At 37.1% G+C, this 17,688-nt stretch overlaps 2 protein-coding genes and 1 long non-coding RNA gene across 4 annotated transcripts; 1 reads left to right on the forward strand and 2 right to left on the reverse strand.

Moving 5' to 3' along the window:
• Positions 1-114: 114 nt before the first annotated feature.
• On the reverse strand, positions 115-6,772 carry LOC127446181 (ubiquinol-cytochrome-c reductase complex assembly factor 2). Its single transcript, XM_051706891.1, has 4 exons — positions 6,498-6,772; positions 6,094-6,168; positions 1,569-1,638; positions 115-752 (listed from the first exon to the last, which is right to left on the reverse strand). Exons 1-4 carry the CDS (start codon positions 6,633-6,635, stop codon positions 646-648), a joined length of 390 nt encoding a protein of 129 aa, XP_051562851.1. The 5' UTR covers positions 6,636-6,772; the 3' UTR covers positions 115-645.
• Positions 6,773-6,963: 191 nt separating this feature from the next.
• On the forward strand, positions 6,964-10,669 carry LOC127446182 (uncharacterized). Of its 2 annotated transcripts, XR_007898161.1 has the most exons (3): positions 6,969-7,901; positions 8,537-9,029; positions 10,545-10,669. It is a non-coding gene; the product is annotated as an uncharacterized LOC127446182 (long non-coding RNA). The 2 variants fall into 2 exon arrangements; XR_007898160.1 differs by lacking the exon at positions 10,545-10,669 and having other exon boundaries at positions 6,964-7,901; positions 8,537-9,384.
• Positions 10,670-11,159: 490 nt separating this feature from the next.
• On the reverse strand, positions 11,160-14,286 carry si:ch73-15b2.5 (uncharacterized). Its single transcript, XM_051707317.1, has 6 exons — positions 14,062-14,286; positions 13,790-13,950; positions 13,124-13,175; positions 12,806-12,935; positions 11,488-11,627; positions 11,160-11,294 (listed from the first exon to the last, which is right to left on the reverse strand). Exons 1-5 carry the CDS (start codon positions 14,284-14,286, stop codon positions 11,512-11,514), a joined length of 684 nt encoding a protein of 227 aa, XP_051563277.1. The 3' UTR covers positions 11,160-11,294; positions 11,488-11,511.
• Between the last annotated feature and the right edge of the window lie 3,402 nt (positions 14,287-17,688).

A 17,688-nucleotide genomic window follows, 5' to 3' on the forward strand; every position in this document is an offset into this window, starting at 1 on the left:
ATTAAACTGCCATACTAATTTTTAATGTCTGAATGATCATGCATTCACCATGCTAATATGTTAATGGGTGAATAACAGTTACATAAATGAATAAGAATAAATATATAATTCAAATCAAAGGAAATGTATATATTTCTAAGATAATCTTTAATCCCCAAAAATAAATGTGCTTTTTTTGTTTGTTTGTAAATAAGCAACTCATAGGTGAAACTGCCCTTTATCACCATGCCTATTTATATGCAAAACAGCAGACCCACTCTTTTATTAAAATATATTCTTGCTTATTAAGTGCAGGGCATGAAAAATATACTTGAGCAAAAATTATAATAAATATAAAAAAAAACTCCAATCATTACAAATAATGGCAATTCAAATCATCCAGTGGAAATTGTCTAGTGGGATCGTAACGTAGCTATTGGAACATTTTATAGAAAACAAAAACTTTTTTGCTGCTCTGGGACTATGGAAAAAAAGTATTTCCTAATACTGGATATTATATGGTATTCTGAGTGGTTTCATTTCCAAACACCAGTTTTACTTGGAAAACTGTCTCTGTCGAACCATAATGATGAGATCCACAGTAGCTGTTAGAAGTGAAGATTTATATATACATATGCATAAGGGAATAAGTTCTGTACAGCACAACTATTTTTCAGTTTTTTCAGGGGGGGCATCTTCAGGTTTTGAGGAGAAGCGGTCCATTAATGTCTTCCACAACCCCTTCTTCTCCTCATCCATCTGTTGCATGTTTCCTGCAAAAGAAAGAAATGATAAAACTAGTCAGTAATACAGATGACTAATTAAACAGCTTTAGACTTGTGCTTGATAAATAAGAGCTAATAATCCAACCCTTTGACATGAAAAGTAAAGTTGATCAGGACAAATTGGTCTTAATGTGAAATACAATATATAGTGACACAATGTATTGGTCTTAATGTGAAATCCACAATATACAGTAGCACAATCTTCTATTTAAAAAAAATGTAAAGACGCACTCAGTAGTTTTTCCCTCATTTAAGTTTATCTCCTAAAATCATGAATTGTAATTTTGCAATATATGTAGGAAGTCATGACTACTCACATGAAAATGAAGACTCCAGTCATATCAGTAACATTATAAAAGCCCTTTTATTCTACAAAGAGAGGGGGATGCACATGGGGACTGCCATGTTACAATCACATGACCAGGTGAATACTACTCGCTTAATCTCAGTAACCGTCCTGTTATTTGACACTTTCACTCATTGATTAAAGTAAACATGGCTGACTGTGAATACTACATTTCTACAATGGCATCTGAAACTGAAAACTATTGATTTTAAATGGATACTGCATCCAAGCCGCTGTAATTCCAAGATGACACAAAGACAAAAGTTACTGAGTGCACCTTTAATGCTCTGTTGTTTTTTCCTTTGGACAGCTCACTAGATTACATCAAGTTAAATAGGATTCTACAGTGATATAAGGATAAGTCACAGAATAATTCATAAGTCAATACAGCTCTAGTGCAATAATTCTTTTTTTTCAATGTTTGTCGATAAATAAAAAATAAAAAAAAAAAACCTCACCCGTTGCCAATAGCATTCGACACTCTTCCACTGTTACACCTGTAAAACTTGTATCTTTTACTCGAGGAAACTGAAAACGGGAGAGAAAAAACCTTATGTTGTTGCATACTTGGGTTAACAAGCTCAACTGAAAATAAAAGACTTTCTATTATTCAGTCTTCACTGTAATAAAATGTGAGGACAGGTGTTCAGGCAGCTGAAAAATAATATATAGTGCTGTGAAAAACTATTTGCATTTCTTCTGTTTTTATGTATATCTCATACTAATTTGTTTAAAAAAAATTTAAACAAAATCTAACATAAAACAAAGGCAATCTGAGTAAACACAAAATACAGTTTTAAATTATAAATAAATAAATACATAAATAAAAATGTATTGAAGCAAACATTTATCCAACACCTATATCATCCATGTGAAAAATTTAATAGCTGGTTGTGCCACCTTTAGCAGCAACAACTGCAACCAAACGCTTCCGATAACTAGAGATCAGTCCATCACAATGCTGTGATGGAATTTTGGCCCACTCTTCTTTGCAGAACTGCTTTAGAGGGTTTGAGCATAAACTGCCCGTTTAAGATTCTGCCACAGCATCTCAATCGGGTTCAAGTCAGGGCTTTGACTAGGCCACTCCGAAACTTTAATTTGGCTTCTTTTGAGCCATTCAGAGGTGGACTTACTCCTATGCTTTGGATCATTGCCTTGCTGCATAATCCAATTGCGCTTGAGCTTTAACTCACGGACTGATGACCAGATGTTCTCCTTTACGATTTTCTGGTAGAGAGCGGAATTCATGTTTCCCTTAATTATTGCAAGTCGCCCTGGCCCTGAAGCAGCAAAGCATCCCCACACCATCACTCTACCGCCACCATACTTGACCGTAGTTATGATGTTCTTTTTGTGGAATTCTGTGTTTGATTTATGCCAGATGTAACGGGACCCCTGTCTCCCAAAGAGTTCCACTTTCGACTAGTGCCCGACCGATATATCAGTCGGCCGATATTAGCCTTTCACCAATATATCGGTATCGGCGTATATTTTACCGATACCGATGCAAAATGTAGAAAACAATGCTTTAGAATTGGTGTCATAGCGTAGTTTGTCCAGCAGAGCATGCTCCGACTCCATTGTTTACAGAGCTGACTCTGAGCTGATGGTGGTTCTGCAGACAGGGTGGAGTTAAACCGTGTGGGTTTGAGTGATCTCTTCTCATTAAATTGCTAACTAGTTTGTGAAATACATACTGGAAAAGTTAATAAAAAATTACCCCATCATTTTATATAACTAATATATCGTTAACCCTGTCCCTGACAACCATGTCACTCATGTTTATCACATCTCTTTGCTATGTTAGCCAGCTATATTTTGTCAGTGCAGTCAGTAATGTAGCAGATTGAAAGGTAAACATCAGAGCATCTTTTTGCAGCTCAACAGACAATGGTGCGGTGGTGGATTGTGTCTGGTGAGTGTTGATTTCATGCTATGTTATTACCTAGTTGGTGAGACACAACGCTGGAAAGTAAATAAAGTCCATCTTTTACTCACCGTGACAACAAGCTTATAGCTAACTGGCTAACCACGTAGCTACTTTCATTGCTTGTCAGCTGAGTGGAAGCTAATGTGTAAACATGTATTCATCAAAATGTTTTGTTCAGGATTCACAGTTTGGTACCCCTTCAACCGAACAATTCCAGTCGTTGCATTTACAAAATGTAATATTTAAAAGTCTGGTTTTCCAGACATTAAAATAGGATATGTAATAAAAGTAGATTTAATAAATAGTATATTTGCACTGTGTAAATAATAATATATAGGAACTGTATCTAAAATAAATGAGGGGTGATAAATACTAATACAACAGGCTGGAAAAATAGACATTTATTCATTTTAATATCCTATTCATATATATATATATATATATATATATATTTGTTTTGTTTGTTTTTTTGAATGTGTTGAAACTTGACACCGGGTGACGCACCCTAAAATGGCACCGTTAAGCGGCTCTTCAGCATGAAACCGAACTAAGTTTTTTTTTTCTCTATCTTGTAAATGTAAACGAGTGTAAATGCCAACACCATCATATATGTCGAAATGACTGATGCCTGTCAACCAAAACATGAGCTCATTGATGTTGTTAAATGAGTCTGCTTTTTATTCCATTCGTTACTCCTGGCTGGCATATATATTTAGTTTATATGTAGGGTTACGTCCTACATAAATTTAATGGTGCAACGCACAAATATTTAGTAGAGCGTAAATTGTGACTTAGTGCCCATTTATGCCACAACTAGGCTAAGTTGTAACACGTATAGCTGGTGCAACCGGCCCCTGATGTTTATTTAGCTATTTACTTTATTTGAATTTATTCTTTATTTAAATGGTCAGCATTTGACTGATACTAAACAGTAATACTGATGTTTATTTAGCACTTTATTTTATTTGAATTTATTCTTTATTTTAATGGTGGGCAATTGACTTGTACTAAACATACAGTACTGATTTTTATTTTATTTAAATGGTCAGCAATTGACTTATACTAACAGTACTGATGTTTATTAAGCTATTTATTGTATTTTTATTTATTCTTTATTTTCTCAGTGTTCATTTCTAAAATTTGTTGACAATGTATAATAATAATAATAATAATGTCAAATGTTCTTTGATAAAAATATTTAAGAAAGCAGCCTTCTGAGTACCTTTGCATAGTCATATCGGTGCACAATCAACATAGAAAAGGTCTGTTTTCATTCCAACCATATCGGTAATCTGTGAATTTTCCCTCTCTAAAATTGGTATCGGTCTCAAAATTCTCATATCGGTCGGGCTCTACTTTCGACTCATCAGTCCACAGAACATTCTCCCAAAAGGTTTGAGGATCATCAAGGTATGTTTTGGCAACATTCAGACAAGCCTTGACGTTCTTCTGGGTTAGCAGTGGTTTTCGCCTCACCAGTCTTCCATGGATGCCATTTTTGGCTAGTGTCTTTCTGACAGTGGAATCATGAACAGCGACCTTTATTGATGCGAGAGGGGCCTGCAGATCCTTGGATGTTGTCCTTGGCTTTTTTGTGACTTCATGGATGAATTGTCACTGTGCTCTTGGAGGAATCTCTGAAGGTCAGCCACTTCTGGGAAGGTTCACTACTGTTCCAAGTTTTCTCCATTTGGAGATAATGTCTCCCACTGTGGTTCTCTGAAGTCTCAGAGCCTGTGAAATAGCTTTGTAACCCTTCCAAGACTGATGTATTTCAATCACCTTTTTCCTCATCAATTCTGGAATTTCTTCCGACCTTGGCATAGTGTGCTACTGGGTGAGACATTTAAGCCAACTTCATGCTACTGAAAAAGTTATATTTAGGTGTTGATTTGATTGAACAGGGCAGGCAGTAATCAGGCCTGGGTGTGTCTAGTCCAGCTGAACCCCATTATGAATGCAGTTTCATAGATTTTGGGATTTATGCTGCATTCCATTCAACTCGGAAAGTCAGATTTTCCAACTTCCTGCTGGGAAATGTGCAATGGAACGCCACTTGAAGTCGTAATTCCAAATTGGAAAATCGTGCGGAAATTTTAAACTCTGATTTTGCCGAGATGCAGGTGCGTGACGTCAATCATGTCGGTACCCAGAAAGATATACAAAATAAGTGATAAACATTCACTTGTATTAAATAATATTGACAAATGAGCCAAAGTTCCTACATTACATGACATTAAAGTGTGTTTAACAAACGTTAGCAGAGTAGCAGGTGTTCAAAACATGGTAAATTATACTCTTTTTTTTTTCGATAATCGTACACCTGTAGCACAAATGCAAGCGTTGCAAATTGTTTATGAATTGGGTAGCTAGGAGACATCTTTAGTGACAGTCAAACACCTGCTATACTAGCGGGAGCATTGCAGTTTTGTTTCCTTAAACGCCATCTTCCGAGCGTCTGGCCATGGAATGCATTTATGGTTGGAGATATTAAGTAGGAATATCCCACATCCGATTTGAATGGAACGTAGCATTAGTAACTAAGAGGGTAAATACTTTTTCACACAGGCCCAGTTGGTACTGGATAACTTTTTTGCTTCAATAAATAACATTATCATTTAAAAACTGTATTTTGTGTTTACTCAGATTGCCTTTGTTTTATGTTCGATTTTGTTTGAACTTTTGAAACAATTTAGTATGAGATATACACAAAAACAGAAGAAATCAGGATGGGGGCAAATACTTTTCCACAGCACTGTATGCTCATTTTGTGAATCTTCTCAGTGCAGGATATGCATCTCTTTTAGAATTCAGGGAAAACACCAACATTAAGGAAATACAAATATAATCTCTCCAAATTATATGAAAACCTTCAAAACAATGCACTGAAGCTCCTAGTAATTTAAAAAAAAAAAAAAAAAAAAAAAAATTACATGACTTTAGAGAGATTCCCAGTTTCTATCTAGTTTAAAAGCCCAACTACCTTCTCAATTCTCTTTTTAAAAGTTCGATCAAGAAGCACTTAGAAAATGACTTAAATTTAGACTCACGTTGTCTTTGTACACGTTACTGTTGATGCGGGCCAAACTTTCATACATCTGATCACATTTCTCTGGGTCTGAAATCTTCAATGAGACAACAAAAGGCGTAACAAATTAAGTGAAAGTTGGCAAGGTTAAGATACACCCAAATCGTTTCATTATTGACTGAAAGCTTATATTTGTAGAATACTCCTAACAAAACACATGCAAGGGGAAATTAACCTTCAAGGACACTTTGTCGTAAGAACTAAAACATTCAAATGCTTAGAACAACACTTATTATTGATTGTCTAATAAAAAAAATATTATACCAAAGCACACAATACGAACAACGACATTTGACTTGTCTTACAAATAGCAAGATCTGGGGAATTGGGGATCCCTGTTAAGTAATTCGTTCATTAAAAACATACCTGTGTATTCTCGCCTTCTCTGAAAGCACTGGCCACTCTTTGACGTAAAAACGTTCCTAAATCTCGACCTTTCTTTGATTCGTCCCTCGGCCATTCCTCGCATAGCTTGAGAAACCGACGGTATCTGGTCGCTGACATTTTTTATGTGTAGGGAATATATGTGCTGTGTTGCACAACTGTGCTGTATATCTGTAAACCGTGGAGGGACAATCCGTACGGCGTTTTTAAAATTCAGTCCTCATGAGGGGAACCCGTCGAACGCTTTATACGGTTTGTCCTATCTAAGGATCCGTAGGGCTGAACACGCAGCGCCCGGACGAAACCTGAACCTCTATGCGGGTATAAGAATTAAGGGTGATTGTATGTAGGTTGGTGGTAAATCAGGAGATTGTATGTAGAGTGTCAATGGTCCATTTGGGTGATAGGTGGCGGTAATGCGCTTATGTGTTTGCGATCCGCCGTAAAACAAGAAGAAGTAGAAGAAGAAGAAGACGAAAAAGAAGGATCCCAGGCAAGACTGGGAAGGTCGTGAACTTTCTGAATCAATTCAAGGTAACGTCAAAGACCCTCAGATTGGAAAGCCTTAAATTTATCAGATAAAATGAGCGCAAAGAAAGCTGATGGGTGATCGGACGGTGTCAAGGGATGGATTAGTTTAGCTTGTAATTTGGACAGAAATGACTTAAGAAGGTTTGTTTAGATTGTACATTATCAAAGCTTATAAGCGACGAGAGGACAGCATAGTTGAGAATCAGTAGCATGAAATAAACAAGTTAATGTTTTTCTCAACTAGTCGCTTGTAGTGGTCACATGTACATAATATCAGAGTGTATGGAATAATTAGATTAAGATGTTTACATTATTTGAGTCAGCCACTTCAATCCCGTTTACATGCTACTTGCCATTACTCTGATTATTTGCTGAGAAATGTGATGTTTTAATGCTTTTTTAAAATATAAATATATAAAAGAACCACTCCATAGGAGTCATTTTTGACTACACTGGATGCGCTGTCTGTTTTGATTAACTGAAAAGAATTGGTTCATTAGAGTCAATTGTGTGTGAATCGGAAAACACACGATGGATGTTGGTGTGTTTTGCCCGCGAGCAGGTTACCCCATGTGACTCTACCCTCCCTAGCAACCGGGCCAATTTGGTTGCTAAGGAGACTTGGCTGGAGTCACTCAGCACGCCCTCGATTCGAGCTCGCGACTCCAGGGGTGGTAGTCAGCATCAATAAAATATAAACATTTCACAAGGCGTTCATAATAAAGGATAAAGGAGCTTTGACCGGATTGACCAGATTTACAAATTCAGCATCATTCAAGTGATCGAGGACGAGCTTACACCCGGGGTTTCTCCAGCACATGTTATGGCAAACGGAGTTGGCTAGCTGGATGCGGTGTAAGTAATGCCTTTTATTGTTTAAGATAGAGTTGTTTACTATGCTATGTATGTATGATCAACAGAAGGAATTTAATTTATATTATTATTTATATATATGTCTTTAACTTCAGGATCTATTCTTTGCTACAAGATTTAATCAATAATATTTTAAAATCATCAAAGACAAACATGTGAGAAGAAATGTAAAAATGCCCATAGAAGGTAAAATAGGACAATGCAGTTTAACTGGAGGCATTTTCATCAGAAATAACCTCATTTGTTTTCCTCCACAATTTATTGTCTTTTTGATGTCACATTGTTAGCTTCATCTGTTCTTCAGCAAGGTATTTCTATTATTGTGGTAGCACTGCACTTTATAGGTGTAAAGATGGGGAATAAAAATATTTTCTCATAACATTTTGTCCTGAAGATGTCAGCAAAGGCTCTGTAAATGCCCTCAGAGTTGGCTAATGTTTACATTTCTTCCTACTCACTTTATGACTTAATAAACTGTAACAGTGGCAGTAAAAATAACTTTAGTTGTTCCATATTTAGAAAGAATACTTGTTGGTTGGTAATTTTAAATGTTGCAGGCGAAATTGACAATTTGTCGTCACTACATAATTTTTATGTTTTTATCCTTCTCTCTGTAGGTCTGCGATACCATACTGGGACACACCAGGGAACGGTTCTCCTTCACAAACCACCTCGTTAGTGCCACCCTGCTTCAAGGGGACAGGTTTGAACAGTACAAGATGGCATTTCCTGAAGATGCACTGAGCAACATCTTGAAGGCCTATCCAGTGCTCAATGGAAGTAAGCTGAAGACAGACTTAGTCTTATCTACAGCAAGGAAGTGTGTTGTGATGCTGTGGACTTACATCAGCTGTTTATAGAGAACAATCTTGAAGAAGTCTTTTCAGAGACTGTCACTCACCTAAAGATCCTCATGACCACAGTGGAAGCTGAGAGGTGTTCCTCAACCTTGAAAAAAAATTCAGACTTTTCTGAGGAACAACATGACCCAGGAGAGGCTGAATGCACTGGCCATGCTGTCAATGGAAAAGAGACTGGTGACTGAGATGACTGACTTTAACCAGAAAGTCACTGAAAAATTTGCAGGCCAGAAAGAAAGGAGGGCAAAATGTATGTTTAAGTAGTGCTGCTGGCCAGTGTTTAGGCAACATTACAGTGTGCTGTTTTGTTTTTTGGTTTGTTTTGTTTATGACAGGCCATTAAAATGATTTAATAGACATTAAATTAAGGTTTTGGCATTAAAAAGTCCTACATTTGATGCACAGCACTGGCATTAAGAGTTTTCAAAATATACATTCCAACTGGTAATTTGATTGATTTACATTTAATTCAGTTGTTTTAATGTAAATATTGTCTAAGGTTTCATATATTGCTGGTGCTTTTAAATGGGTTAAATGTTGCTTTGAGTGGGTTTGGTGGTGTTCACACTTTATTACTGATAATAAACACACATTAAACTCAAATTCACTAATTAGTGGTACCTTGTTGCATGCTTTAACAGTTGAATTTTCCATTTTTTTTAGCTAAGCAGTGATGGTACATGGTTTTATCACCTGTCAAATGGCTATTTAACAATTACATTCAGTCCCGCATTACTGACGGTGTGATTTTTAGTTTGGTGTATGTAAACGTGGCCAGTGTTTTAGTTTGGTGTTGCCAACAAGGATATTGGATAACATCAACATGAAACATAATTGTGATTGAGCTGTACTTTACACAGCACATGCTTAAGACACCCTTTGTCTTTATTCTTTTGACAAAATATGTTCGGTTGTTTCATGGTTTAGGAGCTCAGTAGTTCACCCAAAAATGAAAGTTCTCTCACCCTCATATTGTTCCAAATCAACATGACCGTTGTTAGCCTTAGTCACTATTCACTTTCGTTGCACCTTGTTTTCAGACAATTATAGTGAAAGGTAACTGAGGCTAAAATTCTGCCCAACATCATTCATTGTGTTCCATGGAAGAAAGTCAGTCTTTCAGGTTTGAAACAATATAAGGGTGAGTTAAAGGCACACTCAGTATTTTTTTGTTTATTACTGAAGCAATATACAACTTGTAAAACTCCTGCATGTCCTTTTCTTATGCATCTGCAATGTTGTTCAAATATCTTGTTCTTAATAGTCCATTTCACGCATGCAACCAGGTAAATTACAGGAAAATTATAGGGTTGCATTTACTGGTAAATGTACCGCATGACGTGTGCTGTTCACACATACCATCAATATGGAAATTTATAAAACAACTCATTAAGTGAAACTGCCAGAGCAAAATTCACTAGAATTTTCAAAAAGGTCATGTTCACACACAATCTCTATCCTGAAAAATGCTGTATGTACAACTGCAGACTGGAGAGCTCCAAGTTGGGAGGGACTCCCCTTAAAGTGGGAGGTGCTTATGCTGCAAGTAGGTGGGCACCTCCAAATGGGAGGAGTTCATGCTGCAAGTAGGCGGAAATCCTTGTCACAACCGAGGCTGGATGTTTGTACTGCCCACTTGGAGCCAAAGCCCACCCATTTGGAGCTGGATCCGACCTTCGTTTATATCAGACTCGAAAAATGCAGTACATTTTTTGGAAAAGGCTGTGTGTGTGAAAGGGGCTAATATCTCATTCTTTTGTTACAGGAATCTAATTGTGAACATTGGTTTATTTGCGGTGGGTGCTTGGGTTGCTAGAAACCTTTCAGATTTTGACTTGATGTCTCCACAGCCAGTCACATAGTGCCCGATCAACAAAAAGGATCTTTACAGGTAAAGTACAGGCAAAAGTATTGAAGGCAACTTTCATCCCCACCCCTCTAAAATAGATCCGAGACTAAATTTCTTTCCATCTTTTCAATACAGGTGCTGCTGCAATCGAAGAACATACTTTCTACAGTGGATCTTGTTGAACAAGACCATTTAACATTGAAGGGAATAAATCCTTGTAAATGGATGATTGCAATAACAACACAAAGTCTCTTCTGTATACTCATTGTGCTTTGTTGAAATAAAGCTCACATGTCAGGAACAGTTCCATATAAACAGTTTATTTATGAATTGCATGACAAATAGGCCTATACATAGATCAGTTTAATCAATTTGTATTTTTTTTAATGAAGATTAAATAAATACAGACTGATCACTTCAACAGAAGAATACCACCAATTGACAACCTCAGAGCTCACAGTAGGTCTATATTTTAAAGGTTTATACTGTATTATCAAGTTACCATGTGCATGCAGACAGTATCAGTGCTGTGGAAGATCTATTGTGATTCTTGTTCAGATGGAGCAGGATGGAGTCTGGGGGTAGTCCCAAAATTGCAGTTTTTTATCCTCTACACGCACATTAGCAGGGAACGGAGCATGATCCTGCACAATGAACCAGTGTCCACTAAAGTGAAGAACACACGAAAAAGAACTATAAATATCACACCTTACAAAACCAAAACTAGGAGACTATGTAAAAAGAGCTTTCAAATTGACAAACTAGAAGCGATGTGACTGATAGTCCCCATTAAAATTACGCATTTTGCATTAAAATAAGGGCAGACCACACACACACACAAACTTAACATAGATCATACCTCCTAAGAGAGAGGAGCAACAGGTCATTGAAAACATAAACATCTTTGCGGGAGACTACAGAGACGTTTTGATTGCCACCAAGTTGTTTCAAAGTTCCCTCTTGAAGCAAATGTCGCCTTCTGGTGATCAGTGGAATTGACTAAATCAGATTAAAATATAAATTAACAAATACGAGGAACAAGTTCTAAAAAACTTAATAATGTTTTATACCTTGACATATCCAATGTCCATCAGCTTGTCCAAACAAACAAGCAGCTCTGTCCTTTTCATTTGTTGGACATTCCTATCACACTCTTTAACTATCTGTAGAATCAGATTTATTAATTTGCTTGTGCAGTATTTGGGAAGCAGAAGCATCAAGATTGCAGAAGTATGCCTACCTTGCATACAGCTTCCATGGCTTCCTACAGATTTGGAACGTTGAGGGAAACACCTCAAGTTCGCTTGAGGATGTTCTAAACTGGATGACATAAAATACTCACTGAGCACTTTATTATGAACACCTGTACACATACTTATTAATGGGATTATCTAATCAGCCAATCGTGTGGCAGAAGTGCAATGCATAAAATCACGCAGATATGGGTCAGGAGCTTCAGTTAATGTTCACATCAACCATCAGAATGAAGAAAAAAAATTTGATCTCAGTGACTTTGACCATGGAGTTATTGTTGGTGCCAGATGGGCTGGTTTGAGTATTTCTGTAACTGCTGATCTCCTGGGATTTTCACACACAACAGTCTCTAGAGTTTACTCAGAATGGTGCCAAAAACCAAAAAACATCCAGTGAGCTGCAGTTCTGAGGATGTACATGCGTTGTTGATGAGAGAGGTCAACGGAGAATGGCCAGACAGGTTCAAGCTGACAGATAATGGTAACTCAGATAACCACTCTGTACAACTGTAGTGAGCAGAATAGCATATCAGAATGCACAACACGTCAAACCTTGTGGTGGATGGGCTACAATAATATAATTGGGCACTTTATTAGGACTGTAGTGTTCTAATAAAGTGCTCAGTGAGTGTATGTTCATGTTCACTAACATTACATTTATGCATTTAGCAGATGCTTTTATCCAAAGTGACTTACAGTGCCCTTATTACAGGGACAATCCCCCTGGAGCAACCTGGAGTTAAGTGCCTTGCTCAAGGACACAATGGTGGTGGCTGTGGGGATTGAACCAACAACCTTTTGCTTACCAGTTCAGTGCTTTAGTCCACTATGCCACCACCACTCCACTATAACAAATAGCAATAAAGGTTAACAGTCTAGAGACATTAGAACTCAAGAGAAAATCAAGTGTAAAAGACAGCAAACCTCTAGTAAGAGTGTCATTCATGTGATCCTCTGGAAGGGAAGAATCAAGAAGGACTTCAGTGTCTGTCTCTGGCATTGTGGATCTTTCTCTAGTTTCTTCAGGATCAGTGCAAATTTCTTGTTCCCCTGCCTGATTAGGAGCGCAAAATGCTAATCAGAATATCTGCCTGACATAATATTAGATGGAAAGATATGTTCAGAGTGGAGATACCACAAAACCACAAACAGTAGCTGAGTGATGAGGGTCTCTTGGTACATCATGTTGGTGATATATGGCACATAGACTTGTTGGAAGTGGTTCAAAACAATATCACCAACCTGTGACATCACAATATTCTGCCCGAGATGGGACTCCAGATCCTGCCGAAATCTGACAGAATTGAAGCAGCAACTTAACGAAGTATATTCAGAACATGTATAGCCATTTAGTACACAGATTATGAAGATCCTAGACATGAGTAGGTTACAAACAAATAGAAACATCCTAAGTATGAATCTTTCGTAGTAAAACCACAAGGTATTGAATTTAATAAAATAAAATAGTGAAAAGCCATGAATGTAACTGAGAAAAATAAATGTTCATTTTGAGTAGGCTATAAAATTATCATTTTTAAGGAGTGTTCTTAGGCATGGCATTTTTTTATTTTTGATAAATGCAACAGCACTATAAGACACCAATGTTTAATAGGTTTTCTAATAACAAAAATAACCACAGCAGACACATTTTGTACCAAGTAATAGTTCATTAACATAACTGTAGGTAATATTGTAAATATAGATTTTGCATAACATTTTTGCCTACTTTACTACAGCTTCAAATCCAGATCCAATAAGATTTCAAAGTTGGAACTATCTGGATTTGTCATCGTGTTTCATAGCAATGCAAGGCAAATCAAAAGAAAATGCATTCTGCACCCACAATTAGCTTGAAAGCTCTTGTTCAAGGAAAAGCAGCATAATATTATTAAATAATTCAGTTATTACCGTTCACTGACTCTGCAGACTTCCTTCAGGTTGGAGAACAGTACATGATGCTGTACACGAGAGAGGATCTGTTTGAGTTCTGTTGAGCACTGGAACACATTTACTGCCACTATAAGACTCTTCTGATATGAGGCCTCTGACACAATCAGCTCAAACATGGCCTACCTCGAAAACACAAAAGCAGAGGGATGAGCTATGTGAGACGACATCAGGAACAAGATCAGGATTTGGAAACACACACAGCAGTTGTCTTGGCATCCTGCAATATGCACCTCCTGAAACTGTATCTCATGTGCAGTCAAAGAGTTTAGCAGACTCTTGACTTGCGGAAGCTCCTGCCATAGAGCATAGAGACACTTGACCTGCAGAGCTGGTGGGCTCAATATAGAGGTAGGGCTTGAAAGAGGAGGAGTTTTCAGACCAGCAAGACAAATGGATGTCACCAATTCAGAGAGCCCTGTCTGCTGTGCCCTGCGTAAGTCCTTCACAGAATTCATCCAATACTCCTGATATAAAGGTACTGCTAGGAAAATGAAATCACATAAAGTGAAAATAATATTACTAGAATGTTACATTTTGGGACATTTTTGGTAAATTCTAAAATTAGGCAAAAATGTCCTGTGGGGAAAAAAAATAAAAAAACAAACAACAAAAAAAAAATCTATATGGATATAAAAAGCAAAAAGGACCATTTTTGGATCATTACAATTTTTGGAACTTCCAAAATTCCAAACTGTGTCTTAAGTAGATGTTTTACTGTGTGTGTGTGTGTGTGTGTGTGTGTTTTAATTCCCATTATATTCCTGAAATACTGTATTTTTTACTCTATTAATGTTTAAAAAATAAAACTGCCCTGATTTACAATTACTTTTACAATGAAATATTATATCATTGTGGTTTCTTTGCATAATATTAATTAGAAATTTTGTGTAACAGTAGCTAGCTGGTACGTGGTACCTGTGCAGTGTGTAAACCTCACTCTCCTGGCCTTAAGAGATGCACTATCAATCAAGGCTAGAGGCCATGGCTTTTACAGTCTCCTTGGTAGCGTGTCCAAATCCATGACGGGGATCACCGGTTTGAGTCGAGTAGGAGTGACTATTTGCACTAGGTGTAAACCATTTGCGCCTAGTTTCGCTGCAAGGGCATGGAATGTAATGACAGTGTGATTGTGCTTTTTTTCGTGCTGATTACCCGGGTTCCATTCCACCTTTTGTCCCACTTTTTCTCATCCTGTTTCCTGTCTCCACTCTTAAGATTTTTCCTTTAATACTACTTGTAATAATAAATAAAAGTTCATATAAAGGTAGATTTCTTTGCAGTGATTTGGTCACACTAAAGGTCAGAGAGTTGAAAGGTTTGATCTGGGTAAAATTAACCATGGTTTTACTACAGTAATATGGTGTTAATATAGTAATCATGTTTAATTTTGTGGCTACTGTGTTTTACTACAAAAGACCATGGTTGATATTTGTAAGGGAAGGATAGTGTTAGGTTTAGGGGTAGGGGTTAGTGTAGGGTGTCTGTGGCACAATAAACATGCTGCAGTGATGCCACTATTTAATTAGGGGTGTAAATAGTATCTGCCACTATTTGGATCAGGGTCTATTACAAAGAAGATGCTTTTGGTTGTTTTTTACACTGCATAAATAGCATATATCGGTATTTGCACTTAGTGCTTAAACTTAATAAAGAAAATATAGCCTTTAATTTGATTGTGGGATGAAATATATGTTGCTGACAGGTTTCACGGGATTCACCTATACTCTTACAACTGTTGATGTACTTGGATTCAAACTTGTCAACATATTTTTCCTCTTATTGTGTGTTGCCCTACATTGCATCTACCCTTTAATGAAATAATGAAAAAAAGGGTTAACTGCATTGTATGCAAAGACTCATATGCTGACACAAATGTGCATTTGTTGGATGCCCGGCCTTCTTAGGCAGTTACTGTAATTTTGTATGTCATAAATGGTACCTTTTCACCACACAGTGCATGTCAGAAGATTCCAGTTGACCGCAGATCTCCAGAGAGGAGACGGAGAATAGAGACAGTACAGGCAGAGAAAACCCAGCAAAGTTCCATAACTGTATGCTTGCAACAGATCTAAGTGCTTCACCAATTCCTTCAGAGGTGCTAAGAAAAAAAGGTGGCTGACTGGAAGATAATTTGCCTAAAACTTTTCAAATAAGATGCATTACAAGACTTGAAACTTGCTCTGTAGGTTGAAAACGACATAGCCTACTATTATGCTATGAGCCCACATTAGAAAACAAGTTAATAAAAGGGACATCAAAATTCCAATTTGTAATTTGATATATAATGTAGGCTATTATTTTTGGTTAGCCTACATACCAGTAAAATCCTCCAGATGCCCCAGAGTCCTCAACATTTGCTTTAGGATTGTATCCATCCAATGCTTCTGCTACAATGGAGATCGGATCTCTGTCGTCCAATGACCTCTCCCTGACATGAGCTATATGGATCCGGTAAATTTCCCTCACAGTTTATTACCTTGAAACATCTGCGGCAAACGTATCCAGCAGAGAAACCTGGTGCCACAGTTAAGAACAGCTATGATTAATATATAAGGAAGTTTTAATTTTAGTTTCTTTGTTAAAAAAAAAAAAATCTACAGTACACTGGTACTTGTGCGGAAAACAACGAAACCTAGAACGAACTGTGAAGGCACTGCACCATGCAACTCTACATGTAATTGATTTAGAAGAGCAGTCTCACCTGTCCAGCTTCGACCAATCAATTTGACTGGGCTTGGATTGGTGATGAAGATTATTTTATTGCTAAGTGAATCTCAGGGGGAAAAAAAAAAACGTCCAAGTTATATAAGAGACTATAATGTAATGTGTGTGTGTGTGTGTGTGTGTATATATATATATATATATATATATATATATATATATATATATACACACACACTGGCAGCCAAAAGTTTGGGATAATGTACAGATTTTGCTCTTATGGAAAGAAATTGGTACTTTTATTCACCAAAGTGACATTCAACTTATCACAATGTATAGTCAGGACATTAATGAATGTGAAAAATTACTATTACAATTTTAATTTAATTGAACTTATACTTCAAAGAATTCTCATTAAAAAAAATCTTCCACGTGCAGCAATGACAGCTTTGCAGATCCTTGGCATTCTAGCAGTCAGTTTGTCCAGATACTCAGGTGACATTTCACCCTACACTTCCTGTAGCACTTGACAAAGATCTTGTCGGGCACTTCTCACGCACCTTACATTCTAGCTGATCCCACAAAAGCTCAATGGGGTTAAGATCCATAACACTCTTTTCCAATTATCTGTTGACCAATGTCTGTGGTTTTTTTGCCCAGTCTAACATTTTCTTTTTGTTTTTCGGTTTCAAAAGTGTTTTTTTCTTTGTAATTCTTCCCATAAGGCCTGCACCCCTGAGTCTTCTCTTTACTGTTGTACATGAAACTGGTGTTGAGCAAGTAGAATTCAATGAAGCTGTCAGCTGAGGACATGGGAGGCGCCTATTTCTCAAACTAGAGACTCTGATGTACTTATCCTCTTGTTTAGTTGTACATCTGGGCCTTCCACATCTCTTTCTGTCCTTGTTAGAGCCAGTTATCCTTTATCTTTGAAGACTGTAGTGCACACCTTTGAATGACATCTTCAGTTTTTTGGAAGTTTCAAGCATTGTATAGCTTTCATTCCTCAAAACAATGATTGACTTTTTTTTTGCCATTTTTGACCTAATATTGACCTTAAGACATGCCAGTATATTTATACTGTGGTAACTCAAAAGCAAACACAAAGACAATGTTAAGCTTCATTTAACGAACCAAATAGCTTTCAGCAGTGTTTGATATAATGGCAAGTGATTTTCTAGTACCAATTTATCATG

This window comes from Myxocyprinus asiaticus, chromosome 9 (genome assembly GCF_019703515.2).
Source record: "Myxocyprinus asiaticus isolate MX2 ecotype Aquarium Trade chromosome 9, UBuf_Myxa_2, whole genome shotgun sequence".
NCBI classification, from domain to species: domain Eukaryota; kingdom Metazoa; phylum Chordata; class Actinopteri; order Cypriniformes; family Catostomidae; genus Myxocyprinus; species Myxocyprinus asiaticus.

Bases quoted from the DNA above. Each gene is read 5' to 3' on its own strand.
- LOC127446181 (XM_051706891.1), bottom strand. From the start codon at position 6,635: ATGTCAGCGACCAGATACCGTCGGTTTCTCAAGCTATGCGAGGAATGG. The intron at 6,169-6,497 runs GTATGTTTTTAA...GTCTCATTGAAG, and splicing joins GAGAAGGCGAGAATACACAG to ATTTCAGACCCAGAGAAATG. The intron at 753-1,568 runs GTGAGGTTTTTT...TTTCTTTTGCAG, and splicing joins TCGAATGCTATTGGCAACGG to GAAACATGCAACAGATGGAT.
- si:ch73-15b2.5 (XM_051707317.1), bottom strand. From the start codon at position 14,286: ATGAATTCTGTGAAGGACTTACGCAGGGCACAGCAGACAGGGCTCTCT. The intron at 12,936-13,123 runs GTTGGTGATATT...GCTCCTAATCAG, and splicing joins AGAATATTGTGATGTCACAG to GCAGGGGAACAAGAAATTTG. The intron at 11,628-12,805 runs GTTTGCTGTCTT...AATCTGATTTAG, and splicing joins GAATGACACTCTTACTAGAG to TCAATTCCACTGATCACCAG.